Source organism: Gasterosteus aculeatus, chromosome 1 (assembly GCF_964276395.1).
Source record: "Gasterosteus aculeatus chromosome 1, fGasAcu3.hap1.1, whole genome shotgun sequence".
Taxonomy (NCBI): domain Eukaryota; kingdom Metazoa; phylum Chordata; class Actinopteri; order Perciformes; family Gasterosteidae; genus Gasterosteus; species Gasterosteus aculeatus.
This window is the reverse complement of record NC_135688.1, coordinates 17,092,214-17,116,364: the sequence shown is the minus strand read 5'-3', so window position 1 is coordinate 17,116,364 and position 24,151 is coordinate 17,092,214. Positions and strand designations below refer to the sequence as shown.

General features: G+C 42.3%; 1 protein-coding gene across 6 annotated transcripts in view; it reads left to right on the top strand.

Moving 5' to 3' along the window:
- Positions 1 to 24,006, top strand: part of prx (periaxin) — a 34,945-nt gene extending 10,939 nt beyond the window's left edge. For 2 of the 6 annotated variants that reach the window (XM_078109202.1, XM_078079546.1), the window contains exons 2-9: positions 1,685 to 1,740; positions 3,059 to 3,166; positions 4,265 to 4,390; positions 5,102 to 5,261; positions 7,451 to 7,644; positions 8,668 to 8,912; positions 9,156 to 21,688; positions 22,642 to 24,006. In XM_078109202.1, coding sequence (XP_077965328.1) covers positions 1,685 to 1,740; positions 3,059 to 3,166; positions 4,265 to 4,390; positions 5,102 to 5,261; positions 7,451 to 7,644; positions 8,668 to 8,912; positions 9,156 to 21,688; positions 22,642 to 22,910 — 13,691 coding nt within the window. In that variant the 3' untranslated portion in view covers positions 22,911 to 24,006. Of the gene's footprint in view, positions 1 to 1,684; positions 1,741 to 3,058; positions 3,167 to 4,264; positions 4,391 to 5,101; positions 5,262 to 7,450; positions 7,645 to 8,667; positions 8,913 to 9,155; positions 21,689 to 22,532 lie in introns of all 6 variants that reach the window. The other 4 variants (XM_078109269.1, XM_078079592.1, XM_078079645.1 and 1 more) reach the window with 3 other exon arrangements.
- The last annotated feature ends 145 nt before the right edge of the window (positions 24,007 to 24,151 follow it).

Here is a 24,151-nt window from a genome sequence, read left to right as displayed (position 1 = left end):
TTCACACTTTAACTGAAATCATCTCCAGAAACTTTCTGTTTAGGTTTCTTTTTTTTTACTTATTACTGAAAACTACCACTACTATAACGATAACTAAAAATGTTGTTTTCTGTGGATGAGTCGAGTTTACTGTAGGTCAGAGAAACCCAGCCGGGATGACTGGCTGCCACTCTCCGGCCATTTGTACGGTTGCACCTGCTGTTGCTGCGCTGATAGAATTCCAGTCACTCAGCAGAAAGACAATGGTTGGAAAGTCTGCATCTCAACACAGCTCGTTGAACATCTCTGTTTGACGCTAGTCAGACCAAATGTGTCGGAAGAACCAAAGGCTTTAGCTGTGGATGAAGTCTGTCCAGAAATTCAGACATTTTTGCAGATCGGACCAAAAGGCTCCGTCCCGTCGCGCTGTAACACCTGCTTAATGTTGTGGAAGTGACACGTGAAATGGTCGTGGGCAGCGAGTGTTCAGCACCTGGTTACATCTGTTGCCAAACCGTCCTGGTGTAAAGTTGATTGTGGGAAGCAGTCGTGGTTAACAGGTGGTTAACGCCGGGTTTGGGTCATGGCTCACATTAAATGATTGTGGCTAAAGTGGTGAAATGTTTAAGACGGATCTACCAAATCACCAACTTGGCGAGCACCGGGACACTCGATGAGCTCGGGGGGAGGCTCCTATCGCAACCGCCGAATCCCGCTCAGTTAGTGATCTACCAGGAGCCTCGTGTGCAAAAAACATGTTCTACTCCATGAACGGCCGTCTCCGCTCCTCAGTGAGCGATCCGCTGACGTCCGAGTAGGATGAATGTGTGTTATGTGCTCCCGTGAGCTGCTGGACACCAGATACCTCCAACCCCCCTTCCCCCTCCCCGCCGGGGCACGACATGAATGCTGACAATCTACACGTCCAAACACTCGGATGGGCTTTCTCCCTAATGCGCACTTAGCTGAGCTGAAGCAGTTGAGGGCCGGACGGTGAGCAATGGGAAACACAGGGAGAGACAGCTAAGAAAGGTTTGTGCTAACAGATCTGGAATGTACTGCTGTTTAAACTTGAGACCTCAACTATTTAATAATGACGACAAAAACACAAAAGCACGGTAAAGAAATGGATAAAACCTCAGGAAGAGCAACAGAATCCTTGAGCCAGACTGGAAGGAGAGGCAGTGGATATTGTGTGTACCAGGGGCACCACTGGTTTCTTATAGGTGGAGACTCGGGTAGCCAGTGCTCCCAAGGCTGTGAAAGAATCTAAAGCCGGCTGTCCCAGATGCTGCAGCCTCACAGCCCATGTCAGGATAGCAGAGGTCTAAGCAGGTCACGGACACACCTTCTTAGGAATGCTAGAGGCCTGATTTACTGTCAGGTGATACTGTCCTGTTCAGATGGCATGTCAGCGACAAACGCCGTGGTCCTGCGTTTAACAGTAGAGCGTATCAAATGTCCCATGAAAGAAAAGGTATTGAATGTGTGAAAAGGGGCATTTTAAATTGACCCCATCAAGAAATGATGCAGTAGAAGTGAAACACATCCAGAACGTTTTGTATATTTTATTTTATTTGTTTTAGAAGTATAACAATGATTCAACACAACAACCGTCTGAGACATTGCTTCAAAGGTGGAATCATAGGCCTTTAGCCCTTAATAAAGCACAGTAACCTGAATTCCTTCATTGTCTCTGTTTCAGACTCTGACAGAGACCAAGAGGACAGCCATGTTTTCAGCCAGACCAGAGACCAAGCCGTAAGTGCACACAGACGTCAATAAAGTCCACATCCCTGAGAACGAGGCGGTACATGTTTTATTTCTTTGTTTTAAAAGCGCCATCTGTCCTCCACACAGCGGAAACACACTGCGCTTCATCTCTGATGTGTAGACAAGCCTTTGAACCCGGAGGAGCGCTTCATTTACGAGATCTCACAAGAGCTACTGTGTTTGCTAATATTATAATCCAGTATTACACCTTATGCAGAGAGTTACGCATTCTTTTTTTATTTTGCGTGTGTGTGTTTGCACAGTGATTGTGTTTCTATTGATTGATTCACCTGATGTTGAGAAAGGTTTATAAATGCAGCCTGTTCGTAAAAATGTATACGAAAATCTTGAACATACAAATTCGTAGTGATACATACAAAATAAATACGGCCTGCAACTGATGACGTCACCCTATTCAAAGTGAATGGGGACCTGCACCCCGTAAACACACTTTGTGAAGTCTAACGATGTAAAATAAACGTGTTATGATTGCATTTTTAACGATAAATCAATGTTAACTTGTAAGAATAGAATACTAACCCTACCCCCCTCAAAAAATCCAACATGGCGGAGAGACGTTCACTTAAGAATCCAACATGGTCCGCCATGTTGTTCACTCAAGGGGCGTGGTTAACCACCGCCAGTTCGTATGTATTGTTACGAATTTGTATGTTCAAGATTTTCGTATACATTTTTACAAACAGGTTTTGGAGATCACGTTGATAAATGAGGCATTTGGTTCTTCATGATGAGTTTTCATTATTTAGCTCCTAATCTGCTTTGGGAGACGTGTGGTGGGTTAGGGTCGGCGGTCACAACCGCCTGGAAACAGGTGAACCGCTAAGACAGGATGTTTTTACAAGATTTTCCAGCAAGGTTAAGAACCATCGGAGGAAGGAGATGTGGGAGGCTGGGACATGACGAGTTTCCTCCAGAGAGGAGGTAAGAGGTAAAAGAAGAAATCCAGCAGAGAAACTGTGGAGAGCGCAGCAACAATATTAGTTGGGCTTCTAGAGGATCTGTGTTATTATATTGATCAAATAAAATAAAAAGAGACATAATTCATTTGAAAACTGTGTCCAAATTATGAAGCTCCAAGCCGCCCAAGCCTCATATACACACCATGACTGGCGCCCCGCTTCTCCCCGGTCGCTTCACTCGAGCCCAGAATGTTAGCGGGGGCTGTAAAATAAATTATTCTGAGAAGCTGCTTGCCAAAGCTGCAGCTGGATCATCTAGTTAGTTAAAGGTTAAAAGCCCATTCAATGTTTCAAAGTGTCTTATCGCCTTCTTCTCCGTGGGGCAGGTGAAAGACAAGAGGCGGTCGCCCCCCTCTAACAGATCCCCCTCCGCCCAACAACGCAACCCGCACCACAGCGGCTCTGCAGACGAGCAGGAGAGCCCCGAGAGAGTGGTGAGACACACTCAACCTACATGAAATAAAACACTACTCCACACACACGGGCGGACCTGCATACACATGCATGCATCTGCAGGGATGTTAGTGTGCCCATAAAGGGGTGTAGTGGTGTGTAGGTGGAACACGTAGTAGGAGGCACGCCTGTAAGAACAACCTGGCTAAGTCATAAGAAAACTTGTGTCCCTTTTAAAAATAAAATCATTTATAATTTGTTGAAATACGCTGAGAAGTTTTTTGATAATCCGTCAAATGATACACACTCTTTGTCTGATGTGGTTTGTTATTGGATAGCACTACTCCCAAATGGGTTGAACTAATGATTGACACCATTTTGCTGCCAATAGAATATTAACTGCCTGTCTAATCTAGACTGTCAGTCTTTCTTTATTGAGAAAGTGCTTTATGGTGTCTGAGAGTCAAAGTGAGCCATTTTGGATGATGTCTACATGCAAAGCTAAGTTAACCGGCTGCTGCCAGTAGCTGTACGTTTTAATGCCGCTACTTGCTTCCATTTTGGCGGTCCAAGCTCGAGTCACTCTTCAGAAACGCTCCTTTTGTACTGGTGAGGGGTGTGACACCGAGCCCGGTGCAGCTGTCTGCATGACCTGCGTTGGGACTGACATTGTGACCCCGGCAGCCACCAGGCAGACTCATACAAACCGGATCACAGTAGTCCAGGCTCGCTCTGCTGAGGTCATCGTGCAGCACATAAACAAGCTTTCAGTTCCCCGAGCTCAGCACGAATGCCAGTCGCAGCCTTTTCACGGGGCAGCAGGTGACCGCCAGCTGCTGGACGAGGTTGAGCAACAAAAAGCGTCCGAATGTGGCAGATCTGAAAGCAGCTGCACATCCATGGACTAAAAAGTAGCATGTTAGCACAGAAACGGTCAGTGTACCTGAAAGGCAGACATCATAGTTACTCCTGTTGACATATTACACCAACGTTATTGTGGGCACTTCAATCACATTAAACATGTTTAATTTAAAGTGAATGATATTACAAATATCTGTGAATATTTGCCTCACTAGGCATTAAGAGTAACTCACTGTAAATTGACTGTTTAATTGAATTAAGGTGTGCGTTGTGTGCAGGTGCAGAAGGAGAAGCTCCATGCAGAGCTGAAACAAGTGTTGAGTCGGAAGAGAAGTCATCTGAGAGAGTCCACCTGCCAACTGGCCCAGCCGGAGATGGACTCAGAGCCCACAGACCAACAGACAGTAAGCAGCAGTCTGATGAGCCTTTCATACAAAGGAGGAAATAAAGATAACTTCAGTTATTATCAGTGGTTGAGCAGCATTTGAGATGGCGGCGTTAACTTCTGCACTATTATTAAAGGTGATGGAACGGCAACGCACACAAAGTCACTTCACTTGTTCATACGCTTCAGTTTTTTCCTTTTATGGTTTGAGTTGTTTCCTTCGTTCCGTCAGTGGACAAAGTGGATGTAATCCAAGAACACAGTGACCTTTCCTCCGTGACAGCTCAATGGATCAAAGGGATTGGAAGTAAAGTCATAAATAACTACAGTAAATGCTGCACTGAACAATAACACGATACCAAACACAAAGGAAGTTGTTTAAAACATCTTTTTATCATTTACCCAAAAAAGACAAAAGCGAAATACAAGAAAGCTTTCAATTTTGTACATGGTGATATTTTTATCTTTTATTTTATTTTTCTACATCAGAAGAATGTTTGAAATTCTTCACAAATATTTAGTGTTCTTTTTGGTTTGGATGAGGCACTTACTTCATCCTGCACATGAAGCCCCATCAATGAAAACTAAACATCTTCTGCTGACGAGAAATGCTGACCGAGTTGTGTCGTCATCCTAGAGTTTGGTTGATAAAACAATAATTGGAATGCACACTGGATTTACTATAATGTTGATCTTGGGTCTGATCTCATGTCTCATGTTTCTCTGTCAGTGTGTAGTGGAAGCCACTCAATCCGTGGAAATTGTGGTGGAGACGGAGGCGGAGGCCGGTGCCAGCGGCTACAGTGTGACAGGTGGAGGACAGCGAGGCATCTTTGTGAAAGACGTCCTCAGAGACTCGCCAGCCGCCAAGCACCTGAGCCTACAGCAAGGTACCTACAGCCACATCCACCTCGCTTAAGTTTCCTTTTTGTTATCTCAAAAGGTCTTTATTTACTATTGTTTATTTAGAGAAACCAGTAGTTTTATTTACTTTACTTACTTCTGTTTTTTGCATTTGGAACTTATTATGCTTACAAATATTTGCCAGACTATGAATGTTACATTTCTATTTCAATAAAAAGATAACTTTTTGACAGATTCATTAAACAAAGACAAAAAAAGACCAGGTGGCCTGTCATAATAATGCTTATACGGTTAAGCAGAATAAGCTGCAGGGCAGATACTCGGTGCTTTAACATGAAAGCACACTGCCAAGAGCTTTGGTGAACTTGTTATCGAGCTCGACTAAAACAGATCATCAATGTTGTATTGTTCGATATTAAGAATTTAATATTTAGGAACAATGGCCTGTGGCCTGTACTTGTATAGCGCTTTTCTAGTCTTCTGACCACTCAAAGCGCTTTAATACTACATGACATCATTCACCCACTGCTGACAGGAGAACCACACACAGTGACACCTGCCATCAGTAACTACCATTCACACACTGTAGTCGCAGCAAAAGGAGCAATGTTGGGTTAAGTGTCTTGCCCAAGGACATATTGACATGCGGGTTAGCAGAGCCTAGGATCAAACCGACAACCCTCTGATTGGAGGACAACCGTGCTCCCCACTCACCCACAGTCGCCCTATGACTAATCATTGTAATAATAATATTATTTGTATGCTTTCATTCACCGTATTGATAAATCCAAATAATTATAATGCAAATTTTAAATGAATGTTTATATTTGTGATTATAATCCCAAACTGGGATGACTAAGAATATCCAAATAATGATTTTGCGATTTAAAGCGATTAGTGACGAGTTAGTGTCAATATCCGCTTCTTTTATTACCAATAAAGTGTTTGATTGTCAAATGTTTTGCTCAATTTTGTTCGATAGTTTTACTTTTGAAAGTAATACCGGAAGAGTTAATGTAACCCTGTTTGATTTGATGCTTTTATACAACGTAGTTCCCCACGCTGACCAACGGGGGGAGTAAAGTCCAAATCATGTGCCCAGAACCCTTTTAACCGGCCACTGGCACGATCGCCAGAGCAAAACGCTTTCATTAAAATACATTTTAAGTAACTTATTGACAATAATAATGATGTTACTGTTGTCATTTGCTATAGTCGCACAATAATGTGTTCTTTAGTATGCAACCTGCCTGTGTGCTATCAACTAATGAAGACGGTGTTGCAGTTCTTCGTTGTGACCACAGAGGGGCAGTGAACAGACGAGGACAGCAATTCAACCATAGATGTTGCTCCTCGGGGATGAGTGAACACACCACATTTAATTGGAAATTACTTAATATCACAACATTAATTCCTAATCAATCTAAAAGAGTAATTTCATATTTTAACTTTTATTTAAAAAGTTAAGCTTTTCCTCATATTTCCTAAGTAGGAGACGCTTGTTTGTTGCGAAAGAAATAAACTTTAATTCTTGTCACTTAACTTAATATTTAATTATAATAATACACAACTTTTGTGAAACATTTTAAAAATGAGCCACAAGGTTTTCCTAAACACAACAAAGAGGTTTGAAATTGATTTTGAAAAGACTATGAGCAGAAGTGTTCACCTCCTTTCTTTAAACCTGCAGACCGTCTGAGGTGAATGTCCATCATTTCCATATGATATGAATGAAGACGCAGCAAGCCAGCCGTGTGCCGCTTCTTAAGATTTTTGGGCAGATATTTTTACTAAAGTAGTTATTAAAGTTATTTTAAAGATCGCTTGTATTCATGCTACCTAAAGGTTTATGTCAGGTTCAAAAGCAGTTTTCTGCTGTCCTCTCTGGTTTGAATTTCTTTGCCTTTCTTTTCCCAGCATGTTATACCACACAAAATAACAAAAGCTATCAAATGCATGTGTTGGGGTTAAAAACTACAATATTTGAATCAAGTTAATAGCACCACTGGTGCTTGCTATGATACATATTAATGAATGCAGTGTTTTTTGGTATCTCACTCAATACTGGATGCAGGGCACTAACGCTCTGCCATTCTATGAGTATAGGGTAGCACGTATTCATCACATTTCTTTTTTTTTATTTAGACACCCAGTTTCCAAATGACAGGTTACAACAACACTGGACATGGGCATTGATAAATCTCTCTGTGTGAAGGGGACCAGCTGCTCAGTGCCAAGGTCTACTTTGACAACGTGAAGTATGAAGATGCTCTGAAAATCCTTCAATGTGCGGAGCCCTATAAGGTCAGCTTCCAGCTGAGGAGGACCGTCCCTGAAGCAGAGGTCGACGTGCGGCCTCGAGTTCCTATTGTGGAGATCAAAGGTCCCAAAGCCAAGATGGCCAAAATGGTGATTAAAAAAAATAATTTTTAGTATCATGTATCATCATCACACATCAATGTTCTCTTTGTCATAATCGCACTTTGGTCAATACCTTATTAAAAGCCAAAGTACTTTTACAGAGTTGTAAACTCAACTTACTGAATTCCAATTGCTTAGACTTAATATAAACATTTAGTCAACGGTTACATTACATTACATGTCATTTAGCTGACGCTTTTATCCAAAGCGACTTACAATAAGTGCATTCAACCATAGGGTACAAACTCATCAAATAAGCCAATTTACAATTTGATATAGATAAGTGGCATTATAAGTACAATTTAAGTGCTACAATTTGTTTGTCTTTTAGTGGAGGTAGAGTCTGAAGAGGTGTGTCTTTAGTTTGCGGCGGAAGATGTGAAGGCTCTCTGCGGTCCTGGTGTCTTCAGAGAGCTCGTTCCACCATTTCGGAGCAAGGACAGCAAAGAGTTGTGATCTAGTCGAGTGTTTTGCTCTCAGTGACGGAGGGAGGAGGAGTTTTGCAGATGCAGAGCGGAGAGTGCGGGTCGGGATGTAGGGTTTGACCATGTCCTGGATGTAAGCTGGACCCGATCCATTCACAGCATGGTACGTGAGCATCAATGTTTTGAACTGGATGCGGGCGGCCACCGGTAACCAGTGAAGAGAGCGGAGGAGTGGAGTAGTGTGGGAGAATTTCGGAAGGTCAAAGACCAGTCGAGCTGCTGCATTCTGGATGAGCTGCAGAGGTCGAATGGCGGTAGCGGGGAGACCTGCCAGGAGGGAGTTGCAGTAGTCGGGAGATGACAAGAGCCTGAATCAGTACCTGTGCTTCCTTCTGAGTGAGAAGGGGACGTATTCTCCTGATGTTGTAGAGCGTGTATCTACAGGATTGTGTTGTCGCAGTGATGTTAAGAGTTTACAGTTGTTCATTTGATCCAACATCATAAAGCCAGAACAACAGATAGATACTATACCATGATGACTATTCAGGCCTTTGACTGAACCTCTTGTCATTCATGTGGATTTCAGAGTCTGAAGGGCAGCAAGCCGTTCAAGGCCAAGAAGATGAGAGGTGGTCGTTTTGGTCTGAAGAGACTGAAAGAAAAGCACAGAGAGGAGCTGGTGGTAGAGGGAACGCCCCCCAGGCTGGAGATGAGTGACGTGGAGTTTTTTCTGCCCAAATTCAAACAGAGGAAGAACGCAAAGATTGAAGCAGAAGAAGCAGTAGCAGCAGGAACAGCAGCCGACATGGGGAAGGCAAAGAGGAGGATCAGGTTGGCCTTGTTTGAATCCTTTTTGTGTTTGCTTTTCACGTAACAATATTCACAGTTATTATTATGCAACGTGTGATGGTTATCGAAACATTAAAACTGTAAAGAATACTGTAATACAATACTATTACTTCCTGATTTTTAAAGACATTATCGGAAAAGCTTTTCGTCTTTTACAAAGAATTCTTTTGAATTTTGGAATAATTTATATATTTTTTGTGTGCCTTGTTTAAATGCTCCTATCAGGTTTCCCCATATGAAAACAAAGGGATCCAAAGGAGAAGACATAGGGGGAAGAGTGGACACAGGGCGACTCGAGGGGGGAGTGAATATCTCTCCACCTGAGACAACTGGAGCTAAATTGAAAACCAAAGGAAAAGGACACAGGTTTGGAATCACGTTTCCAAAGAACAAACACACAAAGCAAGGCTCGGGGTTGGAGAGTGTGGAGCTGAACCCTCCAGGTTTGAACACCCAGCTACCATCAGTGGAGTTCAGTCTGTCTGGTGATAAAAACACGGACATAGAGAAGAGGGGCGTTCAGATTAATGCACTTGATGTGGAGTTTGCACTCCCTTCAGGAATATCTGATCCCTCTGTGAAGGGAAAGGCAGAAATCAAAGCTCCTAAAATCAACATCAGTGGGAGAGATGATACAGCTATTGGAATAATGGATGTAGACGCAGGCAAAGGAGATGCAAAGTTAAGAATGCCAAAGTTGAAACTGCCCAAAGTTAGACTGTCACGTCATTCGGATGAGATAGATGGTGACATCAAGGTAAAAACCAAAGGAATGAAACCTCACGCTGACATAACGCCTCCAAAAGTAGCAGTTTGTGGGGAGATTGATCTCCCTGAGGCAAATATCCCCACTCTTAATCCCTCAGTAAAAGCTGCATCTATTCAAATACCTTGCGTTGATATTTCTTTACCAAAAGTGACGAGAAAATCTGACGTGGATGTCTCACTTCCAAAGTTTGAAGGACCTGTGAAAACAGCAATCAAAACACCTGTTGTGGACATCTCTGTGCCAGATGTTGGTTTAGAAATGGACACCAGACGCCGAATCCCTGATGAGGTGGAGGGCACTTTTAAAGGGCCCAAAATCTCCCTGCCAAAGGTGGATATCTCAATGCCCCACATCGGATCATCCAAAGTCGATATTGAAGGTCCAGAAGGGGGAGGGAAATTCAACCTGCCTTTCGTAGACATCTCTCTCCCAAAGATGAAACCAGAAGGTGGAGATGTAGATATGGATTATTATGTTGGTGGAGATGGGAAGTTCAAATTGCCCGAGTTTGACATATCTATTCCGAAGGTTCAATCACCAGAACTTGAAGTTAATATGAAAAAAGAAGGCTTCAAGTTACCCAAAGTAGACCTCACGCTTCCCAAAGGCAAAGCTGAAACACCTGAATTTGAAGGAGAAAAGTTTCAGTCGCCATTATTTGACATTTCCCTCCATAAAAAGAAGGCAGGAGAGATGGAGGCTGACATCAAAGGCCCTGAAGTAAAAGGTGGTAAATTGGAAATTCCCACGCTTCAGATGCCTTCTCTTGATGTATCACTGCCCAAAGGAAACATGGAGGGTGACATTGAAATGGATGGTTCATCTGTGGGGAAAGGGAAATTCAAAATGCCCTCACTCAACATCAAACTCCCTCAGATGGGGACATCTGGGGCTACAGTTGACTTACAAAGACAAGAGCTTCAAGGAGGGAAGATTGAGGTGCCATCAGTAGACATTTCTCTACCAAGATTTAAATCTAAAGGTGAGGCTGACATTGAGGGACAGGGTGGCACATTTAAAATGCCTTCATATGATATATCTCTTCCAAAAATGAAGTTGCCCGAGGGAGAGGTTGTTTTGGAGGCACCTGAAATCAAAGGGGGAACGATCAAGATGCCCAATGTTGATATCTCTGTTCCCCGAGGAAACGCCAAGGCCGATTTGAACATTGATGGCAGTGAATTAAAAGGAAATACATTTAAAATGCCTTCTTTAGACATTTCTCTCCCAAAAATGAAACTACCTAAAGGAGATGTGAAGCTAGAACACCCGGAACTTCCAAATGTTGACGTTCCACGCCCCAAGGCAAACATAGAGGGCAACTTAGAGCTGGAGAGCAGTGTTGGTAGCGGTGCCAGGTTCAAGATGCCAACTTCTGACATCTCACTCCCAAAGTTTAAAACCAATCAGGGAGAGATGGACATCGAAAGAACTGACGTCAAAAGTGGAGGAAAGTTCAACATACCATCAGTTGACTTGTCTCTTCCTGCTATTAAATCACCACAGGGTGAGATCAAGATTAAAGGTCTTGGAGCTAAAGAGGGACAGTTACAGATGCCTTCTTGCGATGTGTCGCAACCAAAAATCAAATCAATGGGCGATAACATCAATGTTGAAGCTGAACTGCCAACCATTGAGATCTCTCTTCCTAAAGGAAAAGCTGAGGGTAAGATTGACATTGAGGGACCCACAGGAAAAGGAGGGAAGTTTAAGATGCCTACATTTGATGTATCGCTTCCAAAGATGAAGATGCCTGAAGGAAATATTGGCCTTGAGGGACCCTCAATAGATATTTCTCTTCCAAAGGGGAAAGTAGAGGTTGACTTAGAAACCACGGGTAGAGGGGGTCCTTTTCATATGCCCTCAATTGATCTCTCTCTCCCTAAAATGAAATCAATGCGAGATGACATCAACATTGAGGGACCTGAAATCAAAGGTGCGGAAATTAAGATGCCGACTATTGACGTGTCAGCTCCTCAAGTGACATTAGAGGGTGAAGGAAAAGGAGGCATATTTAACCTGCCGTCTGTAGACACTGCGCTCCCTGACATAAAATTCCCCGAAATGCCAAAAATAGACCTCTCACTTCCCAAAGGAAAAGCACAGGGAAACATTGATATTGACATTCACTCAGGAAAAGATGGGAATATTGAAATACCCTCATTTGATATTGGACTTCCTAAAGGAAAAGGAAAAGTTCCTGAATTTAAAGGAGGAAAAATCCACATGCCAGACATTGATCTGTCACTCCCTAAAGGAAAAGCTGACCTTAGTGTTGAGGGTCCTGAGGTAAAGGGTGGCCAATTGGGTAAGGGGGGCAAGTTTCACATGCCCTCAGTTGACATATCTCTTCCTAAAATCAAAGTCACAGGATTTAATGTTAATGTTCAACAACCTGAAGTCAAAGGAGACATTTCACTCCCTAAAAACAAGTCTCCAGAAAGAGAAATCAGCCTTCATGGTCCTGATGTTAAAGGAGGGAAGTTATATGTTCCACCTGTTGAGATTTCCCTCCCCAAAGGAGAAGTTGAGGGTGACCATAATGTTAAGTGTCCTGACTTGAAGGGGGGTGCATTTAAAATACCTAAATTAGATGTGGCTTTGCCAGGAGGTCATGTGAAAATCAAAGGGGCTGACCTCAAAGGAGGGCAATTCAACACGCCAGAAATTGACCTGTCACTTCTTAAAGAAAAGGCTAACACTGACTTCAGTATTGAAGGTCCAGAAATAAAAGGAGGAAAATTCAACATGCCCAAATTTGACATTTCACTTCCAAAGATGAACCTGCCAGAGGGCAATGTTGAAATGCCAACTGTTGATATTTCACTCCCAAAAGGAAAAGTAAAGGGAGACGTTGACTTTGAGGGACATGTGGGTAAAGGAGACAAGTTTCAAATGCCCTTGGTTGATATCTCTCTTCCTAAAATAAAAGCCAATGGAGTTGACGTTGATGTTGAAGGACCTGAACTTAAAGGTGAAGCATCATTCCCTGAAGGAAACGTTGTGGGTTACCTCGATATTGAGGGGCTTGAGTTAAAGGGGGGGGAATATAAAATGCCAAAAGTTGGAGTCTCATTGCCTGAAATGAGTCTCAAGGATGTCAAACTTAAAAGCCCAGACATTAAGAAAGTGAAGATTGAGATGCCAGACATTGATATTTCACTCCCCAAGGGAAAACAATTAGGAAAAATAGACATTGAAGGACAAACTGGAAAAGGAAGCAAGTTCCATATGCCCTCTGTTGATATATTGTTTCCTAAAATGAAAGCTAAGAGTCTTGACATAAATATTGAAGGCGCTGGTGTTAAAGGTGGAAAACTCAACAAGCCAACACTTGTTTCTCTTCCCAAAATGAAATCTCCCAATGTATGCATCAGCCTTGAAGGTCCTGATTTCAAAGGCGGAAAGGTCAATATCCCAACTGTTGACATTTCACTTCCCAAAGCAAAAGTTGAGAAAGAAATAAATGTGGATGACCCTGAGGTGAAAGGAGGGAAATTCAAAATGCCAAAATTTGATATCTCTTTACCGAAAATGAGTCTCCCAAACGTTGATGCTAATTTCGAAGGACCCGATATGAAAGGAAAAATTGAAAAGCCAACTATTGAAATGTCACTTCCAAAAGGTCCTGATGTTAAAGGCGGAGCGTTTAACTTGCCAACCTTCGATATTTCACTCACCAAAGGAAAGGTTGAAGGTGACCTGGATGTTGAGTGTCCCGCGTTGAAAGGGGGTCAATTTAAAATGCCCCAAATTGATGTGTCTTTACCAAATGTGAGTCTTCCAGAAGATGATGTCACAGCAAAATGCCTAGATATCAAAGGAGGAAAGATCTACAAACCAGACATTGACCTGTCACCCCCAGAAGGAAAGGCTAACCTCAATATTGAGGGTCCTCAAGTAAAAGGAGGAAAATTCAACATGCCTAAATTCAACGTTTCACTTCCAAAGATGAATCTGCCTGAGGGCAATGTGGAAATAACAACAGTTGATATTTCAGTCCCAAAAGGAAAAGTAAAGGAAAATATTGACATTGAAGGCCATGCTGGAAAGGGAGGAAAGTTCCATATGCCCTCTGTTGATATCTCTTTTCCAAAAATAAAAGCAAAAAGACTTGATGTCAACATTGAAGAATATGAACCGAAGGGAGGAAAAATCAACATGCCAGACATTGATCTGTCACTCTCCAAAGAGGTAAAAGGAGGTGAATACAAAATGCCAAAGTTTGACAATTCACCAAAGATAAACCTGCCAGAAGGCAATGTCAAAGTGGAGGGGCCACAGATGAAGGGAGGAGAGATTGCATTGCCAAATCTTGACATTTCAATTCCAGTGGGAACAGTGGAGGAACATATCAACATTGAAGGACCTGCTGGAAAGGGAAAGTTTGAAATGCCAAAAGTGGACCTGTCTGGTAAAAAAGGTGGTGGGCTCCAAATGCCAAGTCTTGACATTAATCTCCCCAAATTCAATATTGACCTTAGCCTTCCTTCTGGGCTGAAAGACAAAAGTCTTAAAGTGGACACAAGTGGTCCGGAAGCATCAGAAGGTGCAGGCATTGAAACAGGTGATGCCAATGGGGCAAATGCCTCCCTCAAACTTCCTACTGTCAACCTCAAACTACCGACAGTGGACATCTCAGCTCCAAAAGTGGATCTAGAATTTGGTCTGAAAAAATCTAAGGCTGACGATGTGGAAGTGGAACTTCTTAAAGCAGAGGGAGGCAGGCCTTCTTCTGGGGTCAGTTTTGATATACCTGATGTCTCCCTTAAAGTCCCCAGTTTCTCTCTTCCCAGGTTCGGTGGAAAGTCCAAAAGTGGAGATTTGAAAATATCTGGCCCTAAGGGAGATGTTTCCCTCAACCAGCCACATGTGGAAGGAGATATGAGGGCACCATCAGTAGAGTTTGATGGGAACGGAAAAGTAAAAGTGAAAAAGACAAAAATCAAAATGCCTTCATTTGGTGTATATAAAAAGCATGCAGATATATCTGCGTCTTGTTCTGATGTGGATGCTGAAGTGAAAAAGGGTGAATTTGGCATTTCTAAACCTGAAATCAGTGTTGAGTGCGCAGACAAAAAATCTAAATACAAAGTGAAATTCCCCAAGTTTAAAATATCACCAGCAAAAGATCAACACATGGAGGGACAGGTTGATTCTAAACTGGAGTCAGAAGTTGAAGGGAAGGGTGGCTTTCATGCCCCAGATGTCTCCATGAAACTACCGAAGTTCTCCATGCCAGGGTTGGGCTCTAAAGAAAGACATTTTGGAAAGCCAAGTGGTTACCTTGAGTCTAAGACCGAGTTTAAGATACCCTCTATTGAGCTGGCCCTGCCAGCAGGCAGAAAACAAGAGACGGAGGTTCTTCTCCCTAAAGCAGAGGTTGATGTCTCAGAGGCTGATATCACTAGTTATGAGGGAAACTTAAAAATTCCCAAAATGCCATCTATTGACATTTCCATTCCCAAAATCGATCTGGATGTGTCCTTGCCAAGGGTAAAGCATGAGACAAAGGCTGATGGAGTAGGAGGCACTTTCAAGATGCCAGATATCAAGATGCCAGATATTGACTTGTCCCTTCCTAAAGGAAAAACAGTAAACGTTGAAGGTCACATATCACTGCCCAAAGGAGATTTCAAAGGTCCAGGTGTGGGAGATACAGAGAAACTATTGGAAATGCCTCACATGAAAATGCCAGGTGTTGACATCTCTCTGCCAAGAGGAAACACTGAGGGCAGAGAGATAGAAGTCAAAGGAGAAGGTGGAAAATTCAAGATGCCAAATCTTAACATGCCCTCTGTTAACATTTCACTTCCCAAAGGAAAGATTGGAGGACAGGATGTTGAAATTGAAGGAGGTACTAGCGGTAAATTCAAAATGCCTCATACGAAAATTCCCAACGTTGAAATTTCTCTGCCCAAAGGAAAGATTGAAGGTCCAGAGATGGATATTGAAGGAGATGGAAATTTCAGAATGCCACATCTAAACATGCCCTCTGTTGATATTTCCCCTCCCAAAGGAAAGATCGAAGTTCCAGATGTGGAAGTGGAGGGAGGTACCGGAGGAAAATTCAAAATGCCTCACATGAAAATGCCCAATATTGACATATCGCTCCCCAAAGGAAAGATCGACAGTCCGAATGTTGAAATGGAGGGAGGTGCCGGAGCTAAATTGAAAATGCCTCACATGAAAATGCCCAACATCGATATTTCACTTCCTAAAGGAAAGATTGAAGGTCCCAGTGTAGAAATAGAGGGAGGCACCGGAGGGAAATTTAAAATGCCTCATATGAAAATGCCCAACATCGATATTTCTCTGCCCAAAGGAAAGATTGAAGGTCCAGATGTAGAAATGGAGGGAGGTACCGAAGGGAAATTTAAAATGCCTCACATGAAAATGCCCAACATCGATATTTCTCTGCCCAAAGGAAAGATGGAAGGTCCAGATGTAGAAATGGGCAGGGGTACTGGAGGGAAATTTAAAATGCCTCATATGAAATTGCCATCTGTTGATATCTCTCTCCCCAAAGGAAAGATTGAAGGCCCAGATGTTGAAATGGAGGGAGGTACCACAAGAAAATTCAAAATGCCAGATGTTGACATGGAGCTACCAAAAGGAAATATTGAGGGTCCAGGAATAGAGATCAAAGGAGGAGGTGGAAAATTCAAGATGCCACATGTCAACATGCCTTCTGTTGATATTTCACTTCCTAAAGGGAAGATTGAAGGTCCCAGTGTAGAAATGGAGGGAGGCACCGGAGGGAAATTCAAAATGCCTCATATGAAAATGCCCAACATCGATATTTCTCTGCCCAAAGGGAAGATTGAAGGTCCAGATGTAGAAATGGAGGGAGGTACCGGAGGGAAACTTAAAATGCCTCACATGAAAATACCCAACATCGATATTTCTCTGCCCAAAGGGAAGATTGAAGGTCCAGATGTAGAAATGGAGGGAGGTACCGGAGGGAAATTTAAAATGCCTCATATGAAAATGCCCAACATCGATATTTCTCTGCCCAAAGGGAAGATTGAAGGTCCAGATATAGAAATGGAGGGAGGTACCGGAGGGAAATTTAAAATGCCTCATATGAAAATGCCCAACATCGATATTTCTCTGCCCAAAGGGAAGATTGAAGGTCCAGATGTAGAAATGGAGGGAGGTACCGAAGGGAAATTTAAAATGCCTCACATGAAAATGCCCACCATCGATATTTCTCTGCCCAAAGGAAAGATTGAAGGTCCAGATGTAGAAATGGAGGGAGGTACCGAAGGGAAATTTAAAATGCCTCACATGAAAATGCCCAACATCGATATTTCTCTGCCCAAAGGAAAGATGGAAGGTCCAGATGTAGAAATGGGCAGAGGTACTGGAGGGAAATTTAAAATGCCTCACATAAAAATGCCATCTGTTGATATCTCTCTCCCCAAAGGAGAGATTAAAGGCCCAGATGTTGAAATGGAGGGAGGTACCACAAGAAAATTCAGAATGCGAGATGTTGACATGGAGCTACCAAAAGGAAATATTGAGGGTCCAGGAATAGAGATCAAAGGAGGAGGTGGAAAATTCAAGATGCCACATGTCAACATGCCTTCTGTTGATATTTCACTTCCTAAAGGGAAGATTGAAGGTCCCAGTGTAGAAATGGAGGGAGGCACCGGAGGGAAATTCAAAATGCCTCATATGAAAATGCCCAACATCGATATTTCTCTGCCCAAAGGGAAGATTGAAGGTCCAGATGTAGAAATGGAGGGAGGTACCGGAGGGAAACTTAAAATGCCTCACATGAAAATACCCAACATCGATATTTCTCTGCCCAAAGGGAAGATTGAAGGTCCAGATGTAGAAATGGAGGGAGGTACCGGAGGGAAATTTAAAATGCCTCATATGAAAATGCCCAACATCGATATTTCTCTGCCCAAAGGGAAGATTGAAGGTCCAGATATAGAAATGGAGGGAGGTACCAGAGGGAAATTTAAAATGCCTCATATGACAATGCCCAACATCGATATTTCTCTGCCCAAAGGGAAGATTGAAGGTCCAGATGTAGAAATGGAGGGAGGTACCGAAGGGAAATTTAAAATGCCTCACATGAAAATGCCCACCATCGATATTTCTCTGCCCAAAGGAAAGATTGAAGGTCCAGATGTAGAAATGGAGGGAGGTACCGAAGGGAAATTTAAAATGCCTCACATGAAAATGCCCAACATTGATATTTCTCTGCCCAAAGGCAAGATGGAAGGTCCAGATGTAGAAATGGGCAGAGGTACTGGAGGGAAATTTAAAATGCCTCACATAAAAATGCCATCTGTTGATATCTCTCTCCCCAAAGGAGAGATTGAAGGCCCAGATGTTGAAATGGAGGGAGGTACCACAAGAAAATTCAGAATGCCAGATGTTGACATGGAGCTACCAAAAGGAAATATTGAGGGTCCAGGAATAGAGATCAAAGGAGGAGGTGGAAAATTCAAGATGCCACATGTCAACATGCCTTCTGTTGATATTTCACTTCCTAAAGGCAAGATTGAAGGTCCCAGTGTAGAAATGGAGGGAGGTACCGGAGGGAAATTTAAAATGCCTCATATGAAAATGCCCAACATCGATATTTCTCTGCCCAAAGGGAAGATTGAAGGTCCAGATGTAGAAATGGAGGGAGGTACCGGAGGGAAACTTAAAATGCCTGATATGAAAATGCCCAACATCGATATTTCTCTGCCCAAAGGGAAGATTGAAGGTCCAGATGTAGAAATGGAGGGAGGTACCAAAGGGAAATTTAAAATGCCTCACATGAAAATGCCCAACATCGATATTTCTCTGCCCAAAGGAAAGAGTGAAGGTCCAGATGTAGAAATGGGCAGAGGTGCTGGAGGGAAATTTACAATGCCTCACATAAAAATGCCATCTGTTGATATCTCTCTCACCAAAGGAAAGATTGAAGGCCCAGATGTTGAAATGGAGGGAGGTACCACAAGAAAATTCAAAATGCCAGATGTTGACATGGAGCTACCAAAGGGAAATATTGAGGGTCCAGGAATAGAGATCAAAGGAGGAGGTGGAAAATTCAAGATGCCAAATGTCAACATGCCTTCTGTTGATATTTCACTTCCTAAAGGAAAGATTGAAGGTCCCAGTGTAGAAATGGAGGGAGGCACCGGAGGGAAATTTAAAATGCCTCATATGAAAATGCCCAACATCGATATTTCTCTGCCCAAAGGGAAGATTGATGGTCCAGATGTAGAAATGGAGGGAGGTACCGGAGGGAAACTTAAAATGCCTGATATAAAAATGCCCAACATCAATATTTCTCTGCCCAAAGGGAAGATTGAAGGTCCAGATGTAGAAATGGAGGGAGGTACCGAAGGGAAATTTAAAATGCCTCACATGAAAATGCCCAACATCGATATTTCTCTGCCCAAAGGAAAGATGGAAGGTCCAGATGTAGAAATGGGCAGGGGTACTGGAGGGAAATTTAAAATGCCTCATATGAAATTGCCATCTGTTGCTATCTCTCTCCCCAAAGGAAAGATTGAAGGCCCAGATGTTGAAATGGAGGGAGGTACCACAAGAAAATTCAAAATGCCAGATATTGACATGGAGCTACCAAAAGGAAATATTGAGGGTCCAGGAATAGAGATCAAAGGAGGAGGTGGAAAATTCAAGATGCCACATGTCAACATGCCTTCTGTTGATATTTCACTTCCTAAAGGAAAGATTGAAGGTCCCAGTGTAGAAATGGAGGGAGGCACCGGAGGGAAATTTAAAATGCCTCATATGAAAATGCCCAACATCGATATTTCTCTGCCCAATGCGAAGATTGGAGGTCCAGATGCAGAAATGGAGGGAGGTACCACAGGAAAATTTAAAATGCCAAATGTGGACATTGACCTGCTAAGAGGAAAGACTGAGGGTCCACAGATGGAGATTCAGGGAGACGGTGGAAAAATCAAGATGTCAAATCCTAACATGCCCTCTTTTGATGTTTCACTTCCCAAAGGAAAGATCGAAGTTTCAGATGTTGAAATGGAGGGAGGTACCGGAGGTAAATTCAAAATGCCTCACGTTAAAATCCCCCACATCAACATTTCTCTCCCCAAAGGAATGATCGAAGCTCCAGAGATGGAGGTCCAAGGAGAACGTGGAGAATTCAGTATGCCACATCTCAACATGCCCTCTGTTTATATTTCACTCCCTAAAGGAAAGTTTGAAAGCCCAGATGTTGAAATGGAGGGAGGTCAGCGTGGAACATTTGAAAAACCTCATATAATGCCAGATGTTGAAATGAAGGGAGGTAATGGGGGAAAGTTCAAGATGCCTCATTGGAAAAGGCCAGATTATGACATCTCTCTGCCTAAAAGAAAACTTGAGGGTCCTGACCTTGAAATTAAGGGAGGTGCATCTAAAATGCCACAGATGACAACACCCTCAGTCGAGGTTTCACTGCCCAAAGGAAAACCTGAAGTTCCCAAAATTGAACTGAAGACTGACCGTGGAAAGTTCAAGATGCCAAAATTGGACATATCTCTTCCTAAAGGAAAAACTTCAATCAAAGGTCCCGAGGTTGAGACTAAGGCAGCTAAGGGACAGTTCTATGGGCCACATGTTAAACTTCCAAAGGGAAGTGTATCAGCAGAGATCAATGTACCAACCATTGAGGCAGGAGAGAAAATAAAAGGGCCACAAGTCACATTGCCAAATCTGGACATCGATTTGACACAAAGTATTCCTAAACTAGACACAGAGGCACACGGGGAAGCTCATCTGCATGTTGAGGGAGAGCACAAAGGTCCAGAAATCAAGATTCCAACAATAGATATCAAAGGCCCAAAGGGAGACTTGGAGCTTGATATGGGACTTCATAGAGGAGAGGGAGAAAGGGACAGGAAAAAAGTTGAACTACCTGACTTGGATCTCAATACAGCGGGAACCAACAGCACAGTAAAGGGGCCAAAAGTCAAAGGAACTAAATTCAGGATTGGGATGCCAAAGAAGAAAACTGGACATGAAGAGAATAAAGATCGTATGAACATACCAGCGGTAGAGGTTACATTACCAAGCGTTAGTTTGACAGCCAAACAAGCTTCAGCTGATTTAGGGACAGAAGGAGATTGTGGTCCCTTGTCATCCAAAGCAAAAATCAAAGTCCCCAGGATTCCAGACATAGAGTTTGATATAGGTGCATCACAAGATGAAGATGAGGACCAAAGAGATAAGGGCAAGAAAAGCAAAACCCCTAAATGTGGTGTTGCATTACCCTCCATCTCCTATCCTGAGGGAAGAATAAATATCCATGGACAAGATATCCAGTATGATTACCCTAAAATTCCCAAAGTGAAGAAAGCTGTCTTTGTCTTATTGAATCCTTCACAAGCGGATGGGTCCGCTGCATCCACAGGCCTCCCAGAAGAGGATACAACAGTTGAGGCTGAAAAACAGGACGTCAATGTGAAGATGCCCAAAATGCAGCAAAGCAAAGACAAATCAGCTGTCGTATCATTTTCTGATACATTGTCTGATGTCAGTCTAAAGGACGACGGTTCAAGTTCAAGTCCTAATTGTGAAAAAGTTGTACGTCCTCACAAGAGCTCTAAGGACAATAAAGGGACATTCAGTGGCAAAATCAAACTTCCAAAGGTGGAGTTAACCTCTCCATACAGTAAGACGGCAGCAGAAGATGCGGACTCAGAAATGAGTGTCCAACTCAAAAAGGATTTGTCGCCGGGAGAAGTGGAAGAAGGGCTTAAAGTAATATCGGGCAAGATGGACTTTGCTGGTTTTATAAAAGAGCTTTCAAAGGATGTGGTTTCATCTGCGGCCAGAACAGATATGCTGGACAGGGACAGCTCAGAGTCCCCAACTAGTTCCACCATGGAGTTTAGCTCAACAAAGGTGAAGACTTGGAGTGAGGTTGAGAGCCAAAGCTGGGAGTCTGAAGAAAGAGGGGCTTCCCCCTGGTTCAAGGTCCCTAAGTTCACTCTGAAGCCACACTCCACAGGTAAGAATAAAGGAAAAGTAAAACTCACACAAGTCATTTGAAAAATGGGACATGGACATATAGAGTATGACCTACAGCTTTTACATGATACACTTAGTTTTTCTTTCACATTTGAAGAGTAACTACACATTTAGCCGTTAACTACATGACAGGACTGTAGATTTGATGAAACACATACATTATGATGATAATGTGGACGTAATTTAAAGAGAAGTCGTAATTGCATTGTGGAAAATTAATAGAAATTACTGTTTTTATGAAAGCCAAAATATTGCAAGGCCATTTTGTCTTACAGTTAACTATTTGGGAAAGATCTAAAAATATGGAGGCCTTTAAAATCAAACCCTCCTCTTCGCCTCCCTCCACAGGGTCTTTCTTTTTTACTTTTCTGTAGTCAATGTAAAGCATTACAATCACAACACATCACAAATCTGTTTTCTCTGTTCTGTGTACTGGAAATGAAGCTACATTACAACATCTAGTGAATCCGTGTTCATGACTCTTTATCTGGTATAGCAGTTTCCTTCACTACGCTGTAACAAGTTAGCTAAATTAGGCTAAATAGGTTTAGACATGTGGGTGACGTTGCGCTTTAATCACCTGTCCAATTGCATCGTGGGGAGTTTAGGACTCACATTAAAACCTGAAAGTTTGTTTTATACTTGAAACAGGAATAATTATTAACTATTTTATCATAGACTTTAATACAATATGCACTGCATTATGCATCGGACATATCTATAATGTCATGCATATTGGTTCTATGGCCGGTGATTTTCTTTTGCTTTGTTTGATTCTATAAATGATGAATCTATCATTTCCTGTTTTGTCTCTGCTACACAAGACCACTAGTCTTTTCCTTCTCGATTCCTTCATCTATTCCCCTCAGCTGCCCTCTCCTTGCTTCCTTTCTTCTACTTGACTTCGCTTCTTTCCGTTTCATCCGCTTAAAGGCTTCCTCCAAATAACCCCAGAGGGTTCACCTCAAGCCCAGCGGAAGGGGGAGGTTGGAGGTGAGGTGGACGTCTTGGGATCTTTCTGCCTCCACACCTCAGGGCTCGATTTAACCTCCCAGGAAATGTCAGAAGAGCAACGTGTCTCCTCCTCCATGGTGACCAAGACCACCAGAATCACCCGGCACGTGGTTACTACCGAAACGCAAGCAGGGGAAACTTCTGCAACCACGACAACAACTCACCAGGTGTCGGACTTCAAGTTCTGAGGATGGTGTAATGATATCTTAAATGTCTTGTGATTTTCTTGTTTTCTTTGGTAAGGTTGCAGTGTTCTTGTATGCTTGGCCTGCAACGGGGAAACCCGTGAAAAAGTAAAAGTCTTTCATTTATATTTCAATAACCCTAACTGTGATTGTAATGAAAAACCATGAAATTAGGTCAATCAGCAATATTGTCATTATTAATTATTATACATTATTATGAAAGTAATATATGCTTCCTTTTTGCATTTTAAATGTGATATTTTTTTGTTTCTGTTCTTCAGTTTTGTCCTAATTATTTATCAGACTTTGTTTGGTTTGAAAGTTTTGAATGTAAACATGTCACATTGCTTTATTAGGGCCTGAGCCGACTGCAAGTCGGGCGAAAGCCCTATTGTGTTTTGAAGAATTATTATTATTTATTGTTATTTGTGTGTTAAAAATGTGATCAAATTAGTCTTTTACTCACATTAGCATCATGGATTTGACCTGGATTCATTCAAGTCAATACATTTTGAACCACTACAGTATAGGCCAGAGTAAAATGAATGTAAATACAACTATGATATGGCTTTTTTGACAATTCACAATTTTCATATTCCCCATTCAGGAGAAGAAATTATACGTTGTCTGATCTTATACTGTGTGTCTTGGAGAAAAGGTGTGAGCTTTTTGAGATTATAGATTATTATTCTTTACTGCCATAGTTTTATATTTTAAGCCTTTAGCTGGTGTTGTTACCCAGACATAGTCGTAGTGAGTAGGCAGGACACCCTGGACTCTTTTTCTGCAGTGGGGATCAAATTTGTGACCTTCTGGTTACGCTCTCCATCATTTACTGTAGGCCACCATGCTGCTAGTCGTTTTTATATCAATGTTTTTACTGTAAACTGCGAGAAAGGACGCCACTATACATTTTGTGGTAGAGGTTTTTAGCTCCACAATACACCTCTTGACATATGCACATGTTATTCAACTTTGACACTGTGAATTTGTGTGTTCAGAGTTGCTGTTTGGCACTTCAACAATATGTGAGAAGAGTTTTAAAAAACTGTAAACCATTTTCCCTTTTTCCCTTAAAACAAATAAACCTTTAAAACAATCTTACTGCTGCTTCAATGACATGCTGGCTAAGGAGTAGTGGGCATTGATGTGTTATAAAGGCTTTCACAAAACAAAACATGTCCTCTAAAGACTGACTGGCAGAGCAAGAGGACCAAGGCATGTGTCCCTGTTGATAAAACAGT